General features: G+C 52.7%; 1 protein-coding gene across 1 annotated transcript; it reads left to right on the top strand.

The window, feature by feature from the left end:
• Positions 1-845: 845 nt before the first annotated feature.
• Positions 846-15129, top strand: Gucy2d (guanylate cyclase 2D, retinal). Its single transcript, XM_028869429.2, has 19 exons — positions 846-1621; positions 1715-2019; positions 4908-5259; positions 5574-5658; positions 5887-5989; positions 6466-6567; positions 7891-7971; positions 9283-9489; positions 9598-9754; positions 10105-10254; positions 11739-11887; positions 12430-12593; positions 12678-12870; positions 13240-13414; positions 13716-13814; positions 13935-14029; positions 14127-14212; positions 14294-14403; positions 14911-15129. Exons 1-18 carry the CDS (start codon positions 886-888, stop codon positions 14385-14387), a joined length of 3333 nt encoding a protein of 1110 aa, XP_028725262.1. The 5' UTR covers positions 846-885; the 3' UTR covers positions 14388-14403; positions 14911-15129.
• The last annotated feature ends 2541 nt before the right edge of the window (positions 15130-17670 follow it).

Raw genomic sequence — 17670 nt, 5'->3', positions numbered from 1 at the left:
TCAAATTTTCCACCTAGCTTTAGTAGCCGTGCATGATTCTTTTTTTATTTCTTATTCTTTTTGGTTTTTCGAGATAGGGTTTCTCTGTGTAACTCCTGAAACTCACTCTGTAGACCAGGGTGTCCCTGAACTCAAGAGATTCATCTGCTTCTACCTCCAGAGCGCCAGGTGTGTGTTTTAAGGTGTGTGCCACCACCGCCCAGCTCCAAGAATGATTCTTACCTGATTCAATTTTTGCAGGCAACTGAAAAATAAATAAAGTTTTGATTTCCACGTGTAAATCTAAAACCTGACATTTTGCTCGCGGTACGGACCCGATTCTATCACTTTACCTCCGCGTGTGTTCAGTTAAGCAGCTCTGGCTGTCTGGAGGCGGCACAGATCCCACCCAAGAGAACAGGAGGGACTATCATCCTCCATCAGCCCGCCCCTCTCTGCTTGACTAAAAGATCCTAATCGGCTTGGGGAGATTAAGGGCTGCAGAGGGCTGTTCCCACACCCCCGCCCTGGGCTGGGCTGCCAGGGGAAACTGAAGGGGCATCGACCTGTGACCCCTTAGCCAGGTCCCAGCCCGAGACTTCCCGGTAAGTAGTAAATGACCCACTCCGTGGACTCGGGTCCTGAGTGAGGGCGTGGGAGTATCCCCACCGAACCTGAGGATGCTGACCAGGGAGCAGGGGGATAAACAAACGGGGACAAGCAGGTCAGGCCAAAGAGGCCTTGGGGCGGTGCGCTGTCCCCATCTAGGTAGGGTCCAAGTGTGTGGAAGCCGAGACACCCTTGGGGTTGGCAGGGATTTGAAAACCGGCTTGAGTGGAGAACCCTGAGGGAGTGGTGGGGGGGTCTCAACTCCGCTTGCTCCCTCTGTGTTCACAGAAGAGGGCAATGACCGCGTGGCTCCTGCCAGCGGGTGGGCTTCCCGGCGCCGGCTTCTGCGTCCCTGCGTGGCAGTCCTGGTCCAGCCTTTCGCGGGTCCTGTGCTGGCCAGGGCCTCGGCTGCACGGACTCCTGCTGCTGCTGCTGCTCCCGCCGCCTGCTGTCCTCTCGTCCGTGTTCAAAGTGGGGGTCCTGGGCCCCTGGGCTTGCGACCCCATCTTCGCCCGGGCCCGCCCAGATCTGGCTGCGCGTCTGGCCGCTAACCGCCTGAACCGACACCTTGCCCTAGACGGCAACGGCGGCCCCCGGTTCGAGGTTGCGCTGCTCCCAGAGCCTTGCCTGACCCCAGGCTCTCTAGGGGCTGTGTCCTCTGCGCTGGCTCGAGTCTCTGGCCTGGTGGGTCCGGTGAACCCCGCAGCCTGCCGGCCAGCCGAACTGCTAGCCCAGGAGGCTGGAGTAGCTCTGGTGCCCTGGGGCTGCCCAGGCACGCGGGCGGCGGGTACTACAGCCCCGGCGGTGACCCCCGCTGCAGATGCCCTCTACGTCCTCCTTAGAGCATTCCGCTGGGCCCGCGTGGCCCTGATCACGGCGCCCCAGGACCTGTGGGTGGAGGCGGGACGTGCTCTGTCCACAGCACTCAGGGCGCGGGGCTTGCCAGTTGCCCTAGTGACCTCCATGCAGCCCTCAGACCTGTCTGGAGCTCGGAAGGCCCTCAGGAGGATCCGGGACGGGCCTAGAGTTAGAGGTAGGCTCCCGTTGTAGAGTGCAGGGAGACGGGCGGGTCCTGCGGACAGCGGGCAACACGGGCAGCGCAGCGAGCCAGCCTTTGTGTCCGCAGTGGTGATCATGGTGATGCACTCGGTGCTGCTGGGCGGCGAGGAGCAGCGCTACCTACTGGAAGCTGCAGAAGAGCTGGGCCTAGCTGATGGCTCTCTGGTCTTCCTGCCCTTCGACACGCTCCACTACGCGTTGTCTCCAGGCCGGGAGGCTCTGGCTGCTCTGGTCAACAGCTCCCAGCTTCGCAGAGCTCACGATGCGGTGCTCACACTCACGCGCCACTGTCCTCCGGGAGGCAGCGTGCAGGACAGCCTGCGCAGGGCCCAAGAGCACCAGGAGCTGCCCGCTGACCTCAACCTGCAGCAGGTAGACGGACTAATGGATGGAGAAGAGGAAGGAGAGCCAGGGAAGTGAGCAGAGAGCAGACAAGGAGGGAAGGATGGAACCAGTAGGAAGAGGTGGGAGGGAAAGGGGAAAGGGGCTAGTGGAGACAGTTGGGAAAGAGGAAAATGAAGCCAATAGGAAAGGGAGGTGGAGTCAATGGGGAAGGGAGGGTGGAGCCAGTGGGAATGAGTTTGATGAAGCTAGTGGGAAAGGGGAGGGTGGAGCCAATGGGAAGTGAACCGTAGTAGCCACAGCTGATCTGGAATTTCCTGGGTGCTGTAGAAGTTCTGGTTTGGCTTACGGCATCCTCATTACTACGATTACCCCTGAGAGTAGGCAACGAGACCTCTCAAATCCGGCTCCAAGGAGTAAATCCTAAATTGCCACATCATTTTTAGATTGCTTCAAAGCAGACTTACCCAGCACCTCAAGAACATATGTAACCAGCAGCTGGTGTTCTGGGAAAGAGAGGGGATGCAGATGTAACCTTCACACCTAACCTAGTTCAGAGACATTTCCTCTGGGGTCCCGACTTTGTTCTCTGGTCACACCGGTGTTCTTAACTACATGGGGGTGGGAGGGGAGACTGTCCCACAATCAGAACCAAAGGTCATTTCCAACATCTAGTTAGTAATCAGAATTCCTTGATCTCCAGGATCCCAGTTCAAATCATCTAATTCCTTCTCAGTCACAAACGGAGTCTAGACGCTACTGAGGTAGATATCAGTGGGAAGAAAATTAGCTGTCAAGAAGGCCATTCTCATGCCAGGCCTGGTGACATGGGTTTGTTGTCTCAGATACTCAGAAGGCTGAGGAAGGAGGAGAGCAAGTTCAGGGCCTTCCTGGGCTCTAGAGCAAGTTCAAGGCAAGTCTGGTCCACTTAGGGGCCTGTCTCAAAAACAAGAGGCGGCCAGACAGCATAGTGGAGGAAACCTGCCAGAACTGTGCAAGGCCTCAGGCTCAGTTTCCCAAAATAAATAGCCATGCCCACACTCAAAAGAGACCACTTAAAGGAGGTTAAGGTGGGGAGTGGGGTCGGGAGGCATGCAGAACTCTTCCCCACCAATGCCTCTAGCCTTCTCCAAGAAGATGTTTGGGGTAGAAAAGAAGAAAGAATGGGAATGATCGATGAAGAGTGAGCTGAGGTGGGGATCTGTCAGTCCGGGGAGAAAGAGGGAATGGGTAGGAGGAAGGATGCTGTCATTCGCTGTCATGAGCGGTGCGGCCAGCTGACCATGCTGGAGACCGGGTTCTCCTCTTTGTCCCCCACAAACCAGGCCTGAAGCCCTCTTACTGTTCCTCCTGAAGGTCATTAGAGACCTCATTCATACTCTCCCCCTCACTGACACTGCCCCGACTCAGGCCACAGCATTTCTGGGCCCAAGTCTAGAATCTCCCAACTCTCATGTGACCCCCGGCTTCTCTCCATCAGCAACGAGATTCGGCTTCAGAAACGGATATGCTCTACAATCCCAAGACATGGTTCAAGGCCTCCTGGTAGTTTCTGGATGGCTTCCTGCATCCTGAGTTGGGGAACCTTCATTATCCTGTATAGGTGGAGGGCTCCTCACAGGGCCTACCAGGACTGAGTCTTGTTTCTCCTGCATCTTCCATGACCTTCTGCCTGACTAAGCAGCCACTTTAGGTTCCCCCAATGTGTCCTTCTCTATTGTCCCTCTACTACCCCATTCTCCCCTAGATAATTCTAATTCATGACCGAGGGGATGGTCACTACTTCTGGAACCTTCCACCTCTTCCTCCCTCCTCCTCCTCGTCCCTAAAGCCCTCTTGCTTCCTGTGCCCTCACTACTGCACTTCCTTAACATTCTTGTCTCTCCCCCCTAAAGTTTGCTCACAGCATAGGACTGTCCCACACACCACAGTGTCACTAGTGTCCATGGCGTCTGCCATCCCAAGAAACAGGAACTGGGAACAGTGGTGGGGAGAGGTAGTGGTAGTGCCTCTTTGGGGAGGGGATGGAAGAAACACCGGTAACCAGGCTAGGCCTGCTAATGTGGGCAAGCAATCCCAGCTACTTATAAGGCTGAAGCAGGAGGATCAAAAATTCAACATCTGGCTGGGGATGCATCACTGTCTGCTGACACTGGAGGTCAGAAGTTCAAGGCTGTCATTTCCAGGCCTGTCTGGGCTTCATAACACAAAGAAAGAAAGTGAGGGGCTGGAGAGATGGCTCAGTGGTTAAGAGCACTGACTGCTCTTCCAGAGGACCCAGGTTCAATTTTCAGCACCTACATGGCAGCTCACAACTGTCTCTAACTCCAAGATCTGACACCTTCACACAGACGTACATGCAGACAAAATTAAAAGAGAGAGAAACTTAAAAAAAGAAAGTGTGTGTGTGTGTGTGTGTGTGTGAGAGAGAGAGAGAGAGAGAGAGAGAGAGAGACAGACAGACAGACAGACAGACAGACAGATAGACAGACAGAGAGTGGAAAAGAGTGAGGAGGGAGGAAGGCAGGAATAAAGATAGATCCAACATCTGCCTAGGCTACAGAATGAGTTTAAGGTCAACCTCAGCAATAAATAAACAATACGAAGACATGAGCAAAGGATGGGGGCCTTAGATGAATGGTAGATGATGAGATAGATTAAAGGTATAAGCCAGGCAAAAAACTAGATGAAAAAGTCTAGGCTATTGAGAGTCTCAGTCATGATGAGAGAAGGACCTAATTCCTGAAAGGAGGTGCGATCCGTGCCAACAGACAATGGGGAGTGTGGGGAGCCTTCACCCAGGAGATAGGAACCCTCGGAGGTAGTGGGGCTCATGAAGGAACAGGCAGTCTGGTGAATTCTCACCTGTTCATGGGCTCTAAGTCCAGGCCCTGAGTCCTCACTCTCCTCTCCTCTAGGTCTCTCCACTGTTTGGAACCATCTATGATGCTATCTTCCTGTTGGCTGGGGGAGTGACAAGAGCCAGAGAAGCTGTGGGTGGTGGCTGGGTGTCGGGTGCATCTGTGGCCCGCCAAGTTCAGGAAGCCCAAGTCTCTGGCTTTTGCGGGGTCCTGGGAAGAACCGAGGAGCCCTCCTTTGTGCTGCTGGATACAGATGCGTCAGGAGATCGGCTCTTCACCACACATCTGTTGGATCCTATCCGAGGCTCTATACGCCCTGCTGGGCCCCCTGTGCACTTCCCTCGAGGTGGACCTGCGCCTGGGCCAGATCCTTCCTGCTGGTTTGATCCAGATGTGATCTGCAATGGAGGTGAGGGGAGCCCCTGCAGGCTCCCGCTGAAACAGTCAGCGTGGACAATTCACAATGCTGTGTGAGGGAGGGAACTCCTGTTATTCTCCCAGGTCCTCCTTCAGCCCACGGCTTGCTCAGGACTCCTCAAGGATTTCTAAACCCCTTGAGGGCCCTTGTAGAATCTCCAGACTCCCCCATTGAGGAATCTGTGAGCTTTGACCCAGCTCCCAAACCCATTTCTTAGATTTGGCATGATTGATTGAACATCCCCCCCTCCCCCTTAAGGGGTCCTTCCCTTCCAAGACCAAGGGCCCCTCTCTTTGTCCCTTTAGGAGTGGAGCCAGGCCTGGTCTTCATTGGCTTCCTCCTGGTGATCGGGGTGGGACTGACCGGAGCCTTCCTGGCTCATTACCTGAGGTGAGTAGGGAAGCAAAGTTGTGCCATAAAGACAGGCGGTGAGGTGTCCACAAGATGGGGAAGTCGCCTTGGGAAGGACATAAGGATCCAGGGAGTTGGCAGAATTCTAGAGTATGTTTGGGGGACTGCTATATTCCAGTACACTTCCCTGAACTAACATCACCCCTCTGCTCTATCCCCTGCTGGCCTCTTATGGAATTTGTGGGGATGACCACCTCCCCACACCAGGCACAGGCTGCTACACATGCAAATGGTCTCCGGCCCCAACAAGATCATCCTGACTATGGAAGATGTTACCTTCCTTCACCCACCAGGGGGCAGCTCTCGGAAGGTCAGGAAAGCAGGGAGCCAGGAGCCACCTGTCCCCTCCCTGAGCCAGCTGTGCCCCCAGCTCCCATGTGAGGAACTTAGCTTCTGCTCCGGCTTTGTCCTTGAGAATCAGGGACCTCATCTATGCAATAGGGGGACAGTCCTGTCTCGGGCTCGTGTGAAGGTCCCACTAGAAAATGAATGTTTGTTTGTTTGTTTGTTTTCAAGACAGGGTTTCTCTGTGTAGCTTTGCGCCTTCCCTGGAACTCGCTTTGTAGACCAGGCTGGCCTCGAACTCACAGAGATCCGCCTGACTCTGCCTCCCAGTGCTGGGATTAAAGGCGTGCGCCACCACTGTAAAGTGTGATGTACTGGGTGCCATTTCCACTTGCCCGCAGATTCCTTTTCCTCCTCTCTTTCACCCACAGAACTCAGCCTCAGCCCCAGGACTTTGGCCCCAGAATATATTCTGATTCTTGTTTTGACCTCTGTCCTCAGGTGGCCCAGGGCAGTAGATCAAGTCTGGCTACCAGGAGCACATCAGACATTCGCAGTGTCCCCAGCCAGCCCCCAGAGAGCAGCAACATTGGCCTCTATGAGGTGAGCAAATCCCCAGTGAGACTGCCCCGTACTCCAGGAAGGGAAGAGAAGGAAGGGGGCTCAGACCAGAGTCGGAGAGAGACAGACAAGTCCCATCCTGCAGGCTCCAGGCAGGGAGATGGAGCTGAGCAGGATCTAGGGAAAAGTCACGGATTTAGCAATCCTAACCTGATTCTCCTATCTGGAAATCCTTTCTGCCACAAGACCCAGGTGAGGCCTTCCCAAAACCTAAAATCTGGAGGCTGGGGGTGCTGATCAGCATGCTGTGATCGGGGTACAGGGTGGTGTAGCCAGTGAGGCCAATTCCTTCTCTGCTGGAAGTCCCTGACCCCCACCCCCTCAACATTTTCAACCAGTTCTGGTCAGACTCATAAACACAAGCCCTACACCAGAAAAGACATGTCAGAGAACACTAACAACTGGTCCAGGACGCGTGAATGTGGCAGGGTGGGCGAGAGATACTGAGGGGAGAGACAGGATGAGTTCGAGATCTCAACTCATCGGGAGGAGTGGGGAGATTGGCCAAGCTCAAGGTCTTGGAGAAAATGTCACAGTTCTTACTGTGCCACCTGAGACCGTGGTGACCGACCGGTTCTCAGCGACACATTATTGTTATGTTAAGCAGGCTGTTCTTTGCGTGGGACCACCCTCTGCCTATGCTAAGTCTTTCTTCTCTCTGGTCCCGCCCATTAAATGCAACCCCAGCTTTTAATGACCTTCAAAACGTATCTCCATATTTACTTCCAAATGCTTATTAGGAGACAGTACCAAATCTTCACGACTCTCTTCTAGTTCCAGTCTCTTAGCAACAGGCAGGACCACTAATCTGATTTACAAGGCCCAGGGCAAATTAAGAACAAAGGGCTCCTTGCTCATCCAGATAACAGCAGCAGATCACTGAACCAAGTGTCTACACCATGGCATACCATGAACTGACCCTTCCAAGCAGCTGGAGACAGTGAGGCCAGGACCCACAGGGATGACAGCTCCCTTCACAGTAATTCCTGATGACTCTTAGTACAGTGCTCTCTCATGACAAAGGATAGTGATGAGGGCTGTGTATGCAACAGTTCACTTGTATGAGTGTTGATGGGTATATCTGGAGAGGTGAGGACTACCATGCACGGCTTCACATCTTCCTCACCTGGGCTCTGACCCAGCTACCCGGGAAACGTATGGGCATGCACTGAGCTGCTTGCCTCTGATGTTCTCGGTCTTGTGACAGATGTGTTCTGGGTCACTGGGCCAGTGGAAATGTGAGAGCCCTAGAGCATCTTGCATCTTGGGGCTTCATGGACTGAATTCCTTAACCTTCTGCTGCAGGGAGACTGGGTTTGGCTGAAGAAATTTCCAGGGGATCATCATATGGCCATCAGGCCAGCAACCAAGACAGCCTTCTCCAAGGTAACCCATGATGGGGATTGGTCTGCCCATCCTTGGCTTCCTTTTGCAGCAGGTTACAGAGGTAATTCTCAGGTTTCCTTCCACTCTGGAGAGGACTTCCCATCATCCTCTCTTGTGATATTAGATGGTTTTTGGGTTTTGTTTTGTTTTTGTTTTTGTTTTTTTTGGTTTTTGTTTTTATGTTATCACAGCTTCTATGTGGTAAGTAACATGTCATTTTATCACAAAAGTTGTACGTTCAACTATGGTCTGGCTTATCTGCCTCCATCATGGACTGAAATCTGAATAAGGATGCTACCTTATTCCCTTCACCCAGCCCAGGGTCTCCTCACAGGCCAGTAGAACTGTATTAAGTGAAATGATTAAAAAAAAAAAAAGTAAAAATGAGGACCCATCGAGACGGCTCAGTAGACCAAGGTGCCTACTGACATCACCTGGATGTGTTCCCCAGAACACACTTAGTGGAAGTGAAAGAGCTGACTCCTCCAAGTTGCCCTCTGATCTCCACGGGGGTGCCGCGGCACACAGATGCCCACAGACATACACATATGCAGATGTGCACACACCCATCAATAAACATTTTTTTTTCAAAGAAAAAAACATTGAAATGAGTTCCCGCATCTGTGAGGACACCTGTGTGGAGTGGGCCGTTGACAAGGAGGCCGTCATGTCCCCCTCCCCCCAGCACCAAGCAAGCAGCCTTGGTTTGGCCTCTTTCCAGGAGGCAGCCTCGGGAGCTTGTGGTCACAGCTGTGAGTGCCTTAAGTGGGTGGCCTTCGTGGGTATGGACGAAGTCACCATTTGACACCGGGTGTTTAAAGTGAAAAGCAGCCCCTGAACCGGCCTGTGGCCCCAGGGAAAGCTGGAAGGCAGCAGCAGCAGGCGCTGCTCTGTCTCGTCCTCCATCAAAGACTGGGGTGCAGGGCTGCGTGGAGCATTGCTCTCCCTTTACGACTCCACTTAACTCTAGTTAATTTAGTCCCTCAGCTTTATGGTCAGCAGAGCAGAACCTGACTGGGTCCTAACCCCCAGTACATGTTTGTCTTTTCATTCATAACTTTAAGCTTAGCCATTCATCATCGAAACAGAACTACATAGAGAAGAAAGTCCTCCCACCTCCACACCATTTTACCCACCATTCTCAGCCCTTCATTCCCAGTTTGGCTGCCCCCAAATAGGCACTGAATATGGGGGAAAAATAATTGGTGCTCTGTGCATTGCCTCCTGGGCAAAAAAAAAAAAAAAAAAAAAAAAAAAAAAAAAACAAAAACAAAAAACAAAAAACTCCTGTCGTCGGTTTCTGCCTTTCAGCTGCGGGAGCTCCGGCATGAGAATGTGGTTCTCTACCTGGGGCTGTTCCTGGCGGGGACAGCAGACAGCCCTGCCGCCCCTGGGGAGGGCATTTTGGCTGTGGTCTCCGAGCACTGTGCTCGGGGCTCCCTCCATGACCTCCTGGCCCAGAGAGACATAAAGCTGGACTGGATGTTCAAGTCTTCTCTCCTGCTGGACCTCATCAAGGTGTGTGTACTGCCTGTGTGTGTGTGTTTGCGGGAGATAGAGACGTGCTGACGGGGATGCTGGGGGACCAGGGGAACTGAGGTTGCCTCTTCCTCCACGCCTTCCAAGGGAATGAGGTATCTGCACCACCGCGGTGTGGCCCACGGGAGGCTTAAGTCTCGGAACTGCGTGGTGGACGGGAGGTTCGTGCTCAAGGTGACAGATCATGGCCACGGGCGACTGCTGGAAGCGCAAAGGGTGTTACCGGAGCCTCCCAGTGCAGAGGGTAGGAGTCCCCCTGGGGATCCGGGATCCCTATAGTCTCAAGTGCTTTTCCCTCCATCCCTTTCGCGCACTCTTCACATCCCAGATCTGCTAACAATAAGCAGCTGCAGAAAAGGTCTGTGGCCGGCACGTGGGAGCTTGCCAGGGGGTGCCTGAACTCCGGGTCTGTGGATAAGTGGCTTTTGCTGAAGGCTGGCTCTCCGGAGGCCGAGTCTTCCCTAGGCACCGCCTTCGGGAGGGCAGGCTCTGAGCTATTTGCGGGGTTGTAGGATTAATTAGCATCACTGAGGATCTGATCCCCGGGGCCACCGCAGCCTCTCTCGTGCCCACATCCCTCTTTCCTCTTCCTAGATCAGTTATGGACAGCCCCAGAGCTGCTTCGGGACCCAGCCCTGGAGCGACGTGGAACCCTCGCTGGGGATGTCTTTAGCCTGGGCATCATCATGCAGGAGGTCGTGTGTCGCAGCCCTCCCTATGCTATGCTGGAGCTCACACCCGAGGGTAAGGTGGCTTGAGGCCAGGCAGCCACCCCGCAGTTAAAACAGCCAGCCTAGACCCGGCCTGGCTCTTTAGTAAAGTGAAGCCCCGTGCTGAGACTTCATCTTGTGGTGGCTTTCTTTTTTAGTTTTTCCAGACTGTTTCTCTGTGTAGCTTTGGGCCTTTCCTGGATCTCGCTCTGTAGACCAGGCTGGCCTCGAACTCACGGAGATCCGCCTGCCTCTGCCTCCTGAGTGCTGGGATTAAAGGCGTGGGTCGCCACCGCCTGGCTCGTGGTGGCTTTCTTAAAGTTGGGGTCTAGGGCGGCAGTGGGAAAGCCGAGCCAAGCCTCTGTCCTGACCCTGGCCCCACCCTGCTCTTCCATCACACAGACAGGCTCCTCTCTGATTCTCAGAGATCCTAGGAAGGCAGAAGAGACAACAGAGGGGTCAGAGGATGGTCCCATCGCATCCAAATCCAAATCGTTCATCATCTATAGGATTCTCACACGTTTCTTATGCTCAGTAAACATTAGTTTGTCTCTGTCGCCTCTTACTGACCCTCAGATTTCAAGGGCCCCCCGTTACTCCTAGAGATGCCCATCCATGTTACACTCCCCCGCCAGCTAAAGCATCTCTTTACTTATTATTTGTGTGTAGTGTATGTATGTGTCCATGTGTGCAGACAGTTGTGTGTGTGCGCGCGCGCGTGCGCGCGCGCACCCGCAAATGGAGGCCACAGGCCAGTGCCAGGTGTCTTCCTCAATCGTTCTCCCCTTCATTTTTTGAGACAGAGTCTCTCACTGAACCTAGAACTCACCAGTTAGCTATATTGGATAGCAGCAAGCCCCAGGGAGCCCGTGTCTGCCTTCCTAGTGCTGGGGTTACAGGTGTTGCCACCGGGTCTGGCTTTTTACAATTATTTTAATGTGGCTGCTGGAAATCCAAGCTCAGGCCTTCTGGCTTGCATGCCAGACACTTAGTGACTGAGCCATCTCCTAAGGCCTGGAAGTTCAAACAATCCTAGCCAGGTGTGCGCCTTTAATCCCAGCACTCGGGAGGCAGAGGCAGGCGGATCTCTGTGAGTTCGAGGCCAACCTAGTCTACAGAGTGAGTTCTAGGACAGCCAGGGCTACACAGAGAAACCCTAACTCAAACAAACAAGCAAACAAACAAGCAAGCAAGCAAACAAACAAACAAACAAACAATCCTCTCTGGCTGGGAAGAAGCTCAGTTGGTAGAGTACTTGCCTAATGTACACAAAGTCCTGAGTTCAATTCCCAGCACCTCATAATCTGGGCGTGGTCACACAAGCCTGTGGTCCCAGCACTTGCTTGGGAAGTGGAAGTAGAAGGATGAGAAGTTCCGGGGTCATCCTCAGCTGCATCGCATGCTGGAGAGCAGCTTGGAATCATGCGAGACCCTCTTCCAGTGCCCCGTCTTGGGCTAGAGTGAGAGGTGGGTTGTATTTGGGCTTGCCCACTTCTCGCGGTTTCTTCTTGCCTCTAGAAGTGATCCAGAGGGTACAGAGCCCTCCCCCACTGTGTCGGCCCCTGGTGTCAATGGACCAGGCACCCATGGAGTGCATCCAGCTGATGACGCAGTGCTGGGCAGAGCAGCCAGAACTTCGGCCTTCTATGGACCACACCTTTGACCTGGTCAGGAGCTGGCATTGGGCAAGGACTGGGCTGGCCCCTGGGATCCCAGATTCCTGTCAGCATCCTGTTTCTGAGCAAGCAGGCTAGCAGGATCTTTGACCTTTTAGGCTCTCTCCTAAGGATTAACCTAATGACTGCAAATTTGGTAGGGAAGGTTTAGGAAGCATTCGAGGACTTGTGGAGGCCTTCGGGATGGGAAAGGGAACTCTGGGTGGGAGAAATACTTAATCCAAATCAGCAACATTGAGTAAGAACCAGATATGTGCTTGGTTTACGGAGACAGGAAAACCCTGGGCTTGAGTCCAGTGTCTTGTCAGTTCCAACTCAGAGCTGCTATCTGTGGGAACCCTCCTTTTCCGCATACCCCATAATAATACCCACAAACATAGTGGCCAGGAATCTGGGGTGCTTCGTGAGTAAAAGGTAAACGGTGCTCAGATGTGTAGCCCCGTGAGAGGGTCCAGGAGAAGCAGCCCAAGTCTTAGGGTTTTTTTGGTTTTTTTGTTGTTGTTTTAAAAAAAACTAGTTTTCTCCTCTCCTAGTTCAAGAGCATCAACAAGGGCCGGAAGACGAACATCATCGACTCCATGCTTCGGATGCTGGAACAGTACTCCAGTAACCTGGAGGACCTGATCCGAGAGCGCACAGAGGAGTTAGAACAGGAGAAGCAGAAGACAGACAGGCTGCTCACGCAGATGCTGCCTCCGTGGGTGCCTGTGGAGAGGAGTGTGGGGAGAGGGTGGCCAGGTTGGGGTGGCCTCCAGGTGACCCTGCGGCTTGCCATTCCTAGATCTGTGGCTGAGGCCCTGAAGATGGGGACATCTGTGGAGCCCGAGTACTTTGAAGAGGTGACGCTCTACTTCAGTGACATCGTGGGCTTCACCACCATTTCGGCCATGAGTGAGCCCATTGAGGTGGTGGACCTTCTCAATGACCTCTATACGCTCTTTGACGCCATCATTGGGGCCCACGATGTCTACAAGGTAGAGTGTGCAGGAGATAACCCCCTGCCCTTCGGTTTTCTTTTGTTTTCTATGTATACCTGGGTGGCTTAGAACTTGCTTGTAGACCAGGCTGGCCTCAGACTTGTGGCAATCCTCCTGCCTCTGCCTCCTGAGTCCCGGGTTTCCGTTTAAATGAAGCAGTTCCACCTGCCTCAGGACGCCAGCTGGATTTCCTCAGCCCGGCGGCCACTGATCTCTTCCTTCATGCCCAAGTGCAACTCCTGACTCCCAGCGTGGCTTCCCGGCATGTCTGTCCTAACCCTTTAGACCTCCCGACACGTGACACTGCTTTGCGTTATTGGGGGGGAAAGGTGCTCAGAACTGAACCAACACAGCCCCGTCCCCCAGGTGGAAACAATCGGCGATGCCTATATGGTGGCCTCCGGGCTGCCACAAAGGAATGGGCAGCGGCATGCCGCAGAGATTGCCAACATGTCACTGGACATCCTCAGTGCGGTAGGCTCTTTCCGCATGCGCCATATGCCTGAGGTACCAGTGCGCATCCGCATTGGCCTGCACTCAGGTAACTCCTTGGCCCTCCCGGCCTTTGGGGCTCCAGATTTCAGCTGTAGGAGGCAGCTACCCCCTTGGTGGGGGTAGCGTGGGGTGGGGGTAGCGTGGGGTGGGGGTAGCGTGGGGTGGGGGTAGCCTGGGGTGGGGGCTTGTCTTGAAGAAAATACACAAGAGCGTTTTTATTGGGGGAGTCGGTAGAGAGTGTGGGTGCTAAGGTATCTCAAGGCCCTCTGTACAGCCTAGCTGCTGGGCACCGCCAGCTTTGACCCAGTCTCTGCCTGCCCGCCCTCTGACCTGGCGTATCTCCCCAGGCCCGTGCGTGGCTGGTGTTGTGGGCCTCACCATGCCTCGGTACTGCCTGTTTGGAGACACAGTCAACACGGCCTCACGAATGGAGTCCACGGGGCTACGTGAGTGTAACAGACAAGGAGAGGTGGGGGAGGTGGGGAGAGGCTGGACAGGGGAGATGATGGCCCAGGATGGAGAGGAGAGGTGAATCCTGAGATCAACATCTTCCCTCGCTGCCTCAGCTTACCGCATCCACGTGAACATGAGCACTGTTCAGATTCTTTGTGCTCTGGACCAGGGCTACCAGATGGAGCGGCGGGGCCGCACAGAGCTGAAGGTAAGTCTGGACCACACTCTGCCACTTTGTGGGGGTCCATACAGATGTAGGGTCTCCCAGATTCGCCTAGACCTAAAGATTCCTTTGTGTCCCCCAGGGCAAGGGTGCTGAGGACACGTACTGGCTTGTGGGTAGACAGGGTTTCAACAAGCCCATCCCCAAACCACCGGATCTGCAGCCAGGGTAAGCGGGTGGCTTGAACCTGCCGCGTGACAGGTGCCTCACCCCTGTTTCTCTTTCCTGAGGCTGCCATCTCCCCTGCAGGGCCAGCAACCATGGCATCAGTCTGCAGGAGATCCCCCCAGAGAGGCTCAGGAAGTTGCAGAAAGCCAGGCCGGGCCAGTTCACTGGGAAGTGAAGCTCCCTGGGAACAGGTACTGTGTCTCCCCCTCATCCTCAGGGACCTCTCACTTTTGGGGGGTAGGATGGGGGTGTACTTCCTAGGGGTCAGGTCAAGACTAGGTAGGAGTTGCCTGCAGGATGTCCCACCCAAGCCAAGTGTCCCTATTCCTCTCTGGTTTAGGAGACAGGGGCTGATTCCTCAGCCTGGAAAAGGGATTTCCCCTAGAGGGAGCACCAACATCGGGCATACTGATTTGGTGGGTCTGGAGTGATCCCAGAATCCAGGTTTAGGAGTTTTTTCCCAGACCCACCCCTTCCCTGGCCATAAACCAGGCTTCTCAGAGAGGTCCCTCACTCAGGCTGTACTGCACAAAGATAGACTTCTGCGGGATAGCATTTGCCAGAGCTCAGTGTGAGGTTGTATTTGCAGTTCTGTCACAGCTAAAGGTCTCTCCATGGCCTTCACACAAAAATCTCTAGGTCATGATCCTCCTTCTGCACACTTTTCTTCTTCTCTGAGACAGCTCTTATTCCCTCAGGATTATTCTGCAAGGCCCTTTCTGAAGTTGCTGCTATACCTGGGTCTGACATCTGAGGCTTCCATCCAGTTCTGCCTCCAAGGACTGAGCCAGGAGTCTGCTGCAGACCAGCAATGTGACCTTGGGAAGATCTGAAGTGCTGTTCAGTCTCCCCTGGGTGGTAGAATGAGGGGGGCTAAGTGATTTCCACCACGCTGTGGCCCTTACAGTGGCCTTTAGAGTGGCTGGCCTTGGGACTCAGGACACTGTGGCATAGGCCCCCAGCTCCAAGGACCCTGAGCTCATTGGGGGCTGCAGAAGTGGAGGGTTCTCCACTCTCTGGGTCCTGTGAGACCCCCAGAAGCAGGGATCTGGGATCAGAAACTCCAGGGGCATGGAGGCCTCATGTTCTACAGGGCAGGAGTCATCATGCAGCCTGGAAAGACCAGGTCTTCTGTTAACCTCCATCTTATTCCCTCTACTCTCCATCGCTCACTGGTAAGAAACTGGTTCCTGCTCCAGTGGGCAGAACCAAATCACTTGCCCAAGTGCAGAGAAAAGCTTGCTTTGATGCTCCAGGGGAGGGAAATCAGCTGCATCAAACTTTGCTAACCAGAATAATGGCAGATGGATAGTTTATTGTCTGCTTATCTGGGTGTTGGTGAATTGATAGTTGAAAAAAAAAATTCTCTTGAGATCTTTGCAGCCAACGTCCACATCTAGTCCTGGCCAATCCCCAGCTGAAGTTTCCTTTGTGGAACACTGAGGTGCCAGCGCCTGGGCTTTGGCAAATTTGATTCTTGCTGTCTCTGTCGTTGGCACAGATTCTGGAGGATGTTGGCAGCAGACACCCAGTAGGTAGTGCGTGTCCAGGACCTGGCAATGTGCAAACAGAACTGGAGACGATGTTGACAGAGTCTGAAAGATGAAAGAAGTCCTTACTAAGAGAGGCACAGCTGGTACGCCAGCAGCACTGGCATCACCTGGGAGACTGTTAGGCACACAGAGCCTCAGCCCCACACCCACGGAATCAAGTCTGTGTTTGAAGGTGGCCCCTCAAAGCATTACAGGCCTGCAGCAACTTCTTAATCTGAGAATGCTCAGGGCAGAAACTAGCCATTACGTTTGTTTGATTTGGCTCGTGGGATGTTTTTGTTTTGAGCTAACATTTGAAAATCAATTGAAAAGTAGTAAACTAATGCATACATACATATATATGTACACACACATATATATACATATATGTGTATGTATATATGTGTATATATATAGATATATAGATATAGATATAGGCTAGGGGTGAGGGGCAGGTGTGGTAGCACACACATACCTTCAATGCTAGCACTGAACAGGCAGAGACATATGGATCTCTGAGAGTCTGAAGCCAGCCTGCTATACACAGTGAGTTTCCAGCTAGCCAGGGCTGCCAGTAAGAACCTGTCTAAACAAAAACAACTGTGTATAGTTATATATGTAATATACAAGCTAGGGCTGGAGAGATAGCTCAGTGGTTAAGAACACTTGTTGGTTTTCCAGAGAATCAAGGTTTGATTCCCAAGACCCACCTAGAGGCTAGCAATGGTCGATAACTCCAGTTCTAGGGGATCTGACACCCTCTTCTGGCCTCTGCAGGCCCTGGGAATGTATGTGGTTTACAGACACACATGCAAACAAAACACCCACACACGTAAAATAATTTTTTAAACAATCTAAAAATATTTTAACTTTCTTTAAAAAATAAAAAACATTAAGTAGGTACCGCTAAGTATCTATAATGTACCAACTCAAGGACTCTGGTGGATACCAAAATCCTTGACTCTCAAGTCCCTTATATAAGATATAACTTTTTAGATAGTACCTATGCACTTTATCCTGTGTACTCTAAGTAATTTCTAGATTATTTGTAATAGAGATGATGGTAGAGAATAATGACAGGAAAAAGCAGTATGTGCTCAGTGCGGATACACCTTCCTAGGCCTAACTGCACAGCACACAGCCATGGTTGGCTGTGTCAGCATAAAAACCACAGCTCTCATCATAAAGGAAGTAAGAGATTTTTTTTTGTTTGTGCTGGGGCCATTGTGAGGGACCATGGCCTGGGAACACAGATTTTGGTTACCCCAAATTCCATGCTCTAACACGGAAGCAGTTTCATAGAGTTTTTTATAACTTTACAGAAAGAAGAAATTCATAAATCGAGGCAACTTTAAAATACATTGGTGGGTGTCCCAGAGAGCTGGGTACGAGGAGATGGGGAGCTAGTCTATAGGCCCAAGATGCTACTGTGTGACATTCTTGGCTCTTGGATTGGTGGAAACTAGCATTCTGCTAAATTAACAGCTTCTAAGAGGTTTTTATTTATTATCACAAGGTATTAGCTAGGATACAGAGTGGGGCAAAAAAAAATGGCTGTTCCAGAAGATTAGAACTAGCACAAGATAAAGTAATTAGCCTCTGAACCTACAAAATCCCATTCTCTCCACAGTAGTGAAATTCCAATGGGTCCGTCAGTCTCTGCAGACACAGACTCCTTCCCTGAGTTTCTTTCTTTCTGTCTTTTTTTTTTTTTTTTTTTGGTTTTTTGAGACAGGGTTTCTCTGTGTAGCTTTGCACCTGTCCTGGATCTCGCTCTGTAGACCAGGCTGGCCTCAAACTCAGAGATCCGCCTGGCTCTGCCTCCCGAGTGCTGGGACTAAAGGCGTGCGTCACCACCGCCCGGCCTCCAGAGTTTCTTGGTCACAGGCAGCCAAGCTTTTTTTTGGGAATTTTCATTCACAGTGG

This window comes from Peromyscus leucopus, chromosome 8b, assembly GCF_004664715.2.
Source record: "Peromyscus leucopus breed LL Stock chromosome 8b, UCI_PerLeu_2.1, whole genome shotgun sequence".
NCBI classification, from domain to species: domain Eukaryota; kingdom Metazoa; phylum Chordata; class Mammalia; order Rodentia; family Cricetidae; genus Peromyscus; species Peromyscus leucopus.
Note: the sequence above shows the minus strand (reverse complement) of the source record. Positions and strands in the feature narration are given on the sequence as shown.

Excerpts from the sequence above, each read along its gene's own strand:
- Gucy2d (XM_028869429.2), top strand. The coding sequence starts at position 886 with ATGACCGCGTGGCTCCTGCCAGCGGGTGGGCTTCCCGGCGCCGGCTTC. Across the intron at positions 2,020-4,907 it reads CTGACCTCAACCTGCAGCAG|GTCTCTCCACTGTTTGGAAC; the intron begins GTAGACGGACTA and ends CCTCTCCTCTAG. Across the intron at positions 9,755-10,104 it reads GGAGCCTCCCAGTGCAGAGG|ATCAGTTATGGACAGCCCCA; the intron begins GTAGGAGTCCCC and ends TCCTCTTCCTAG.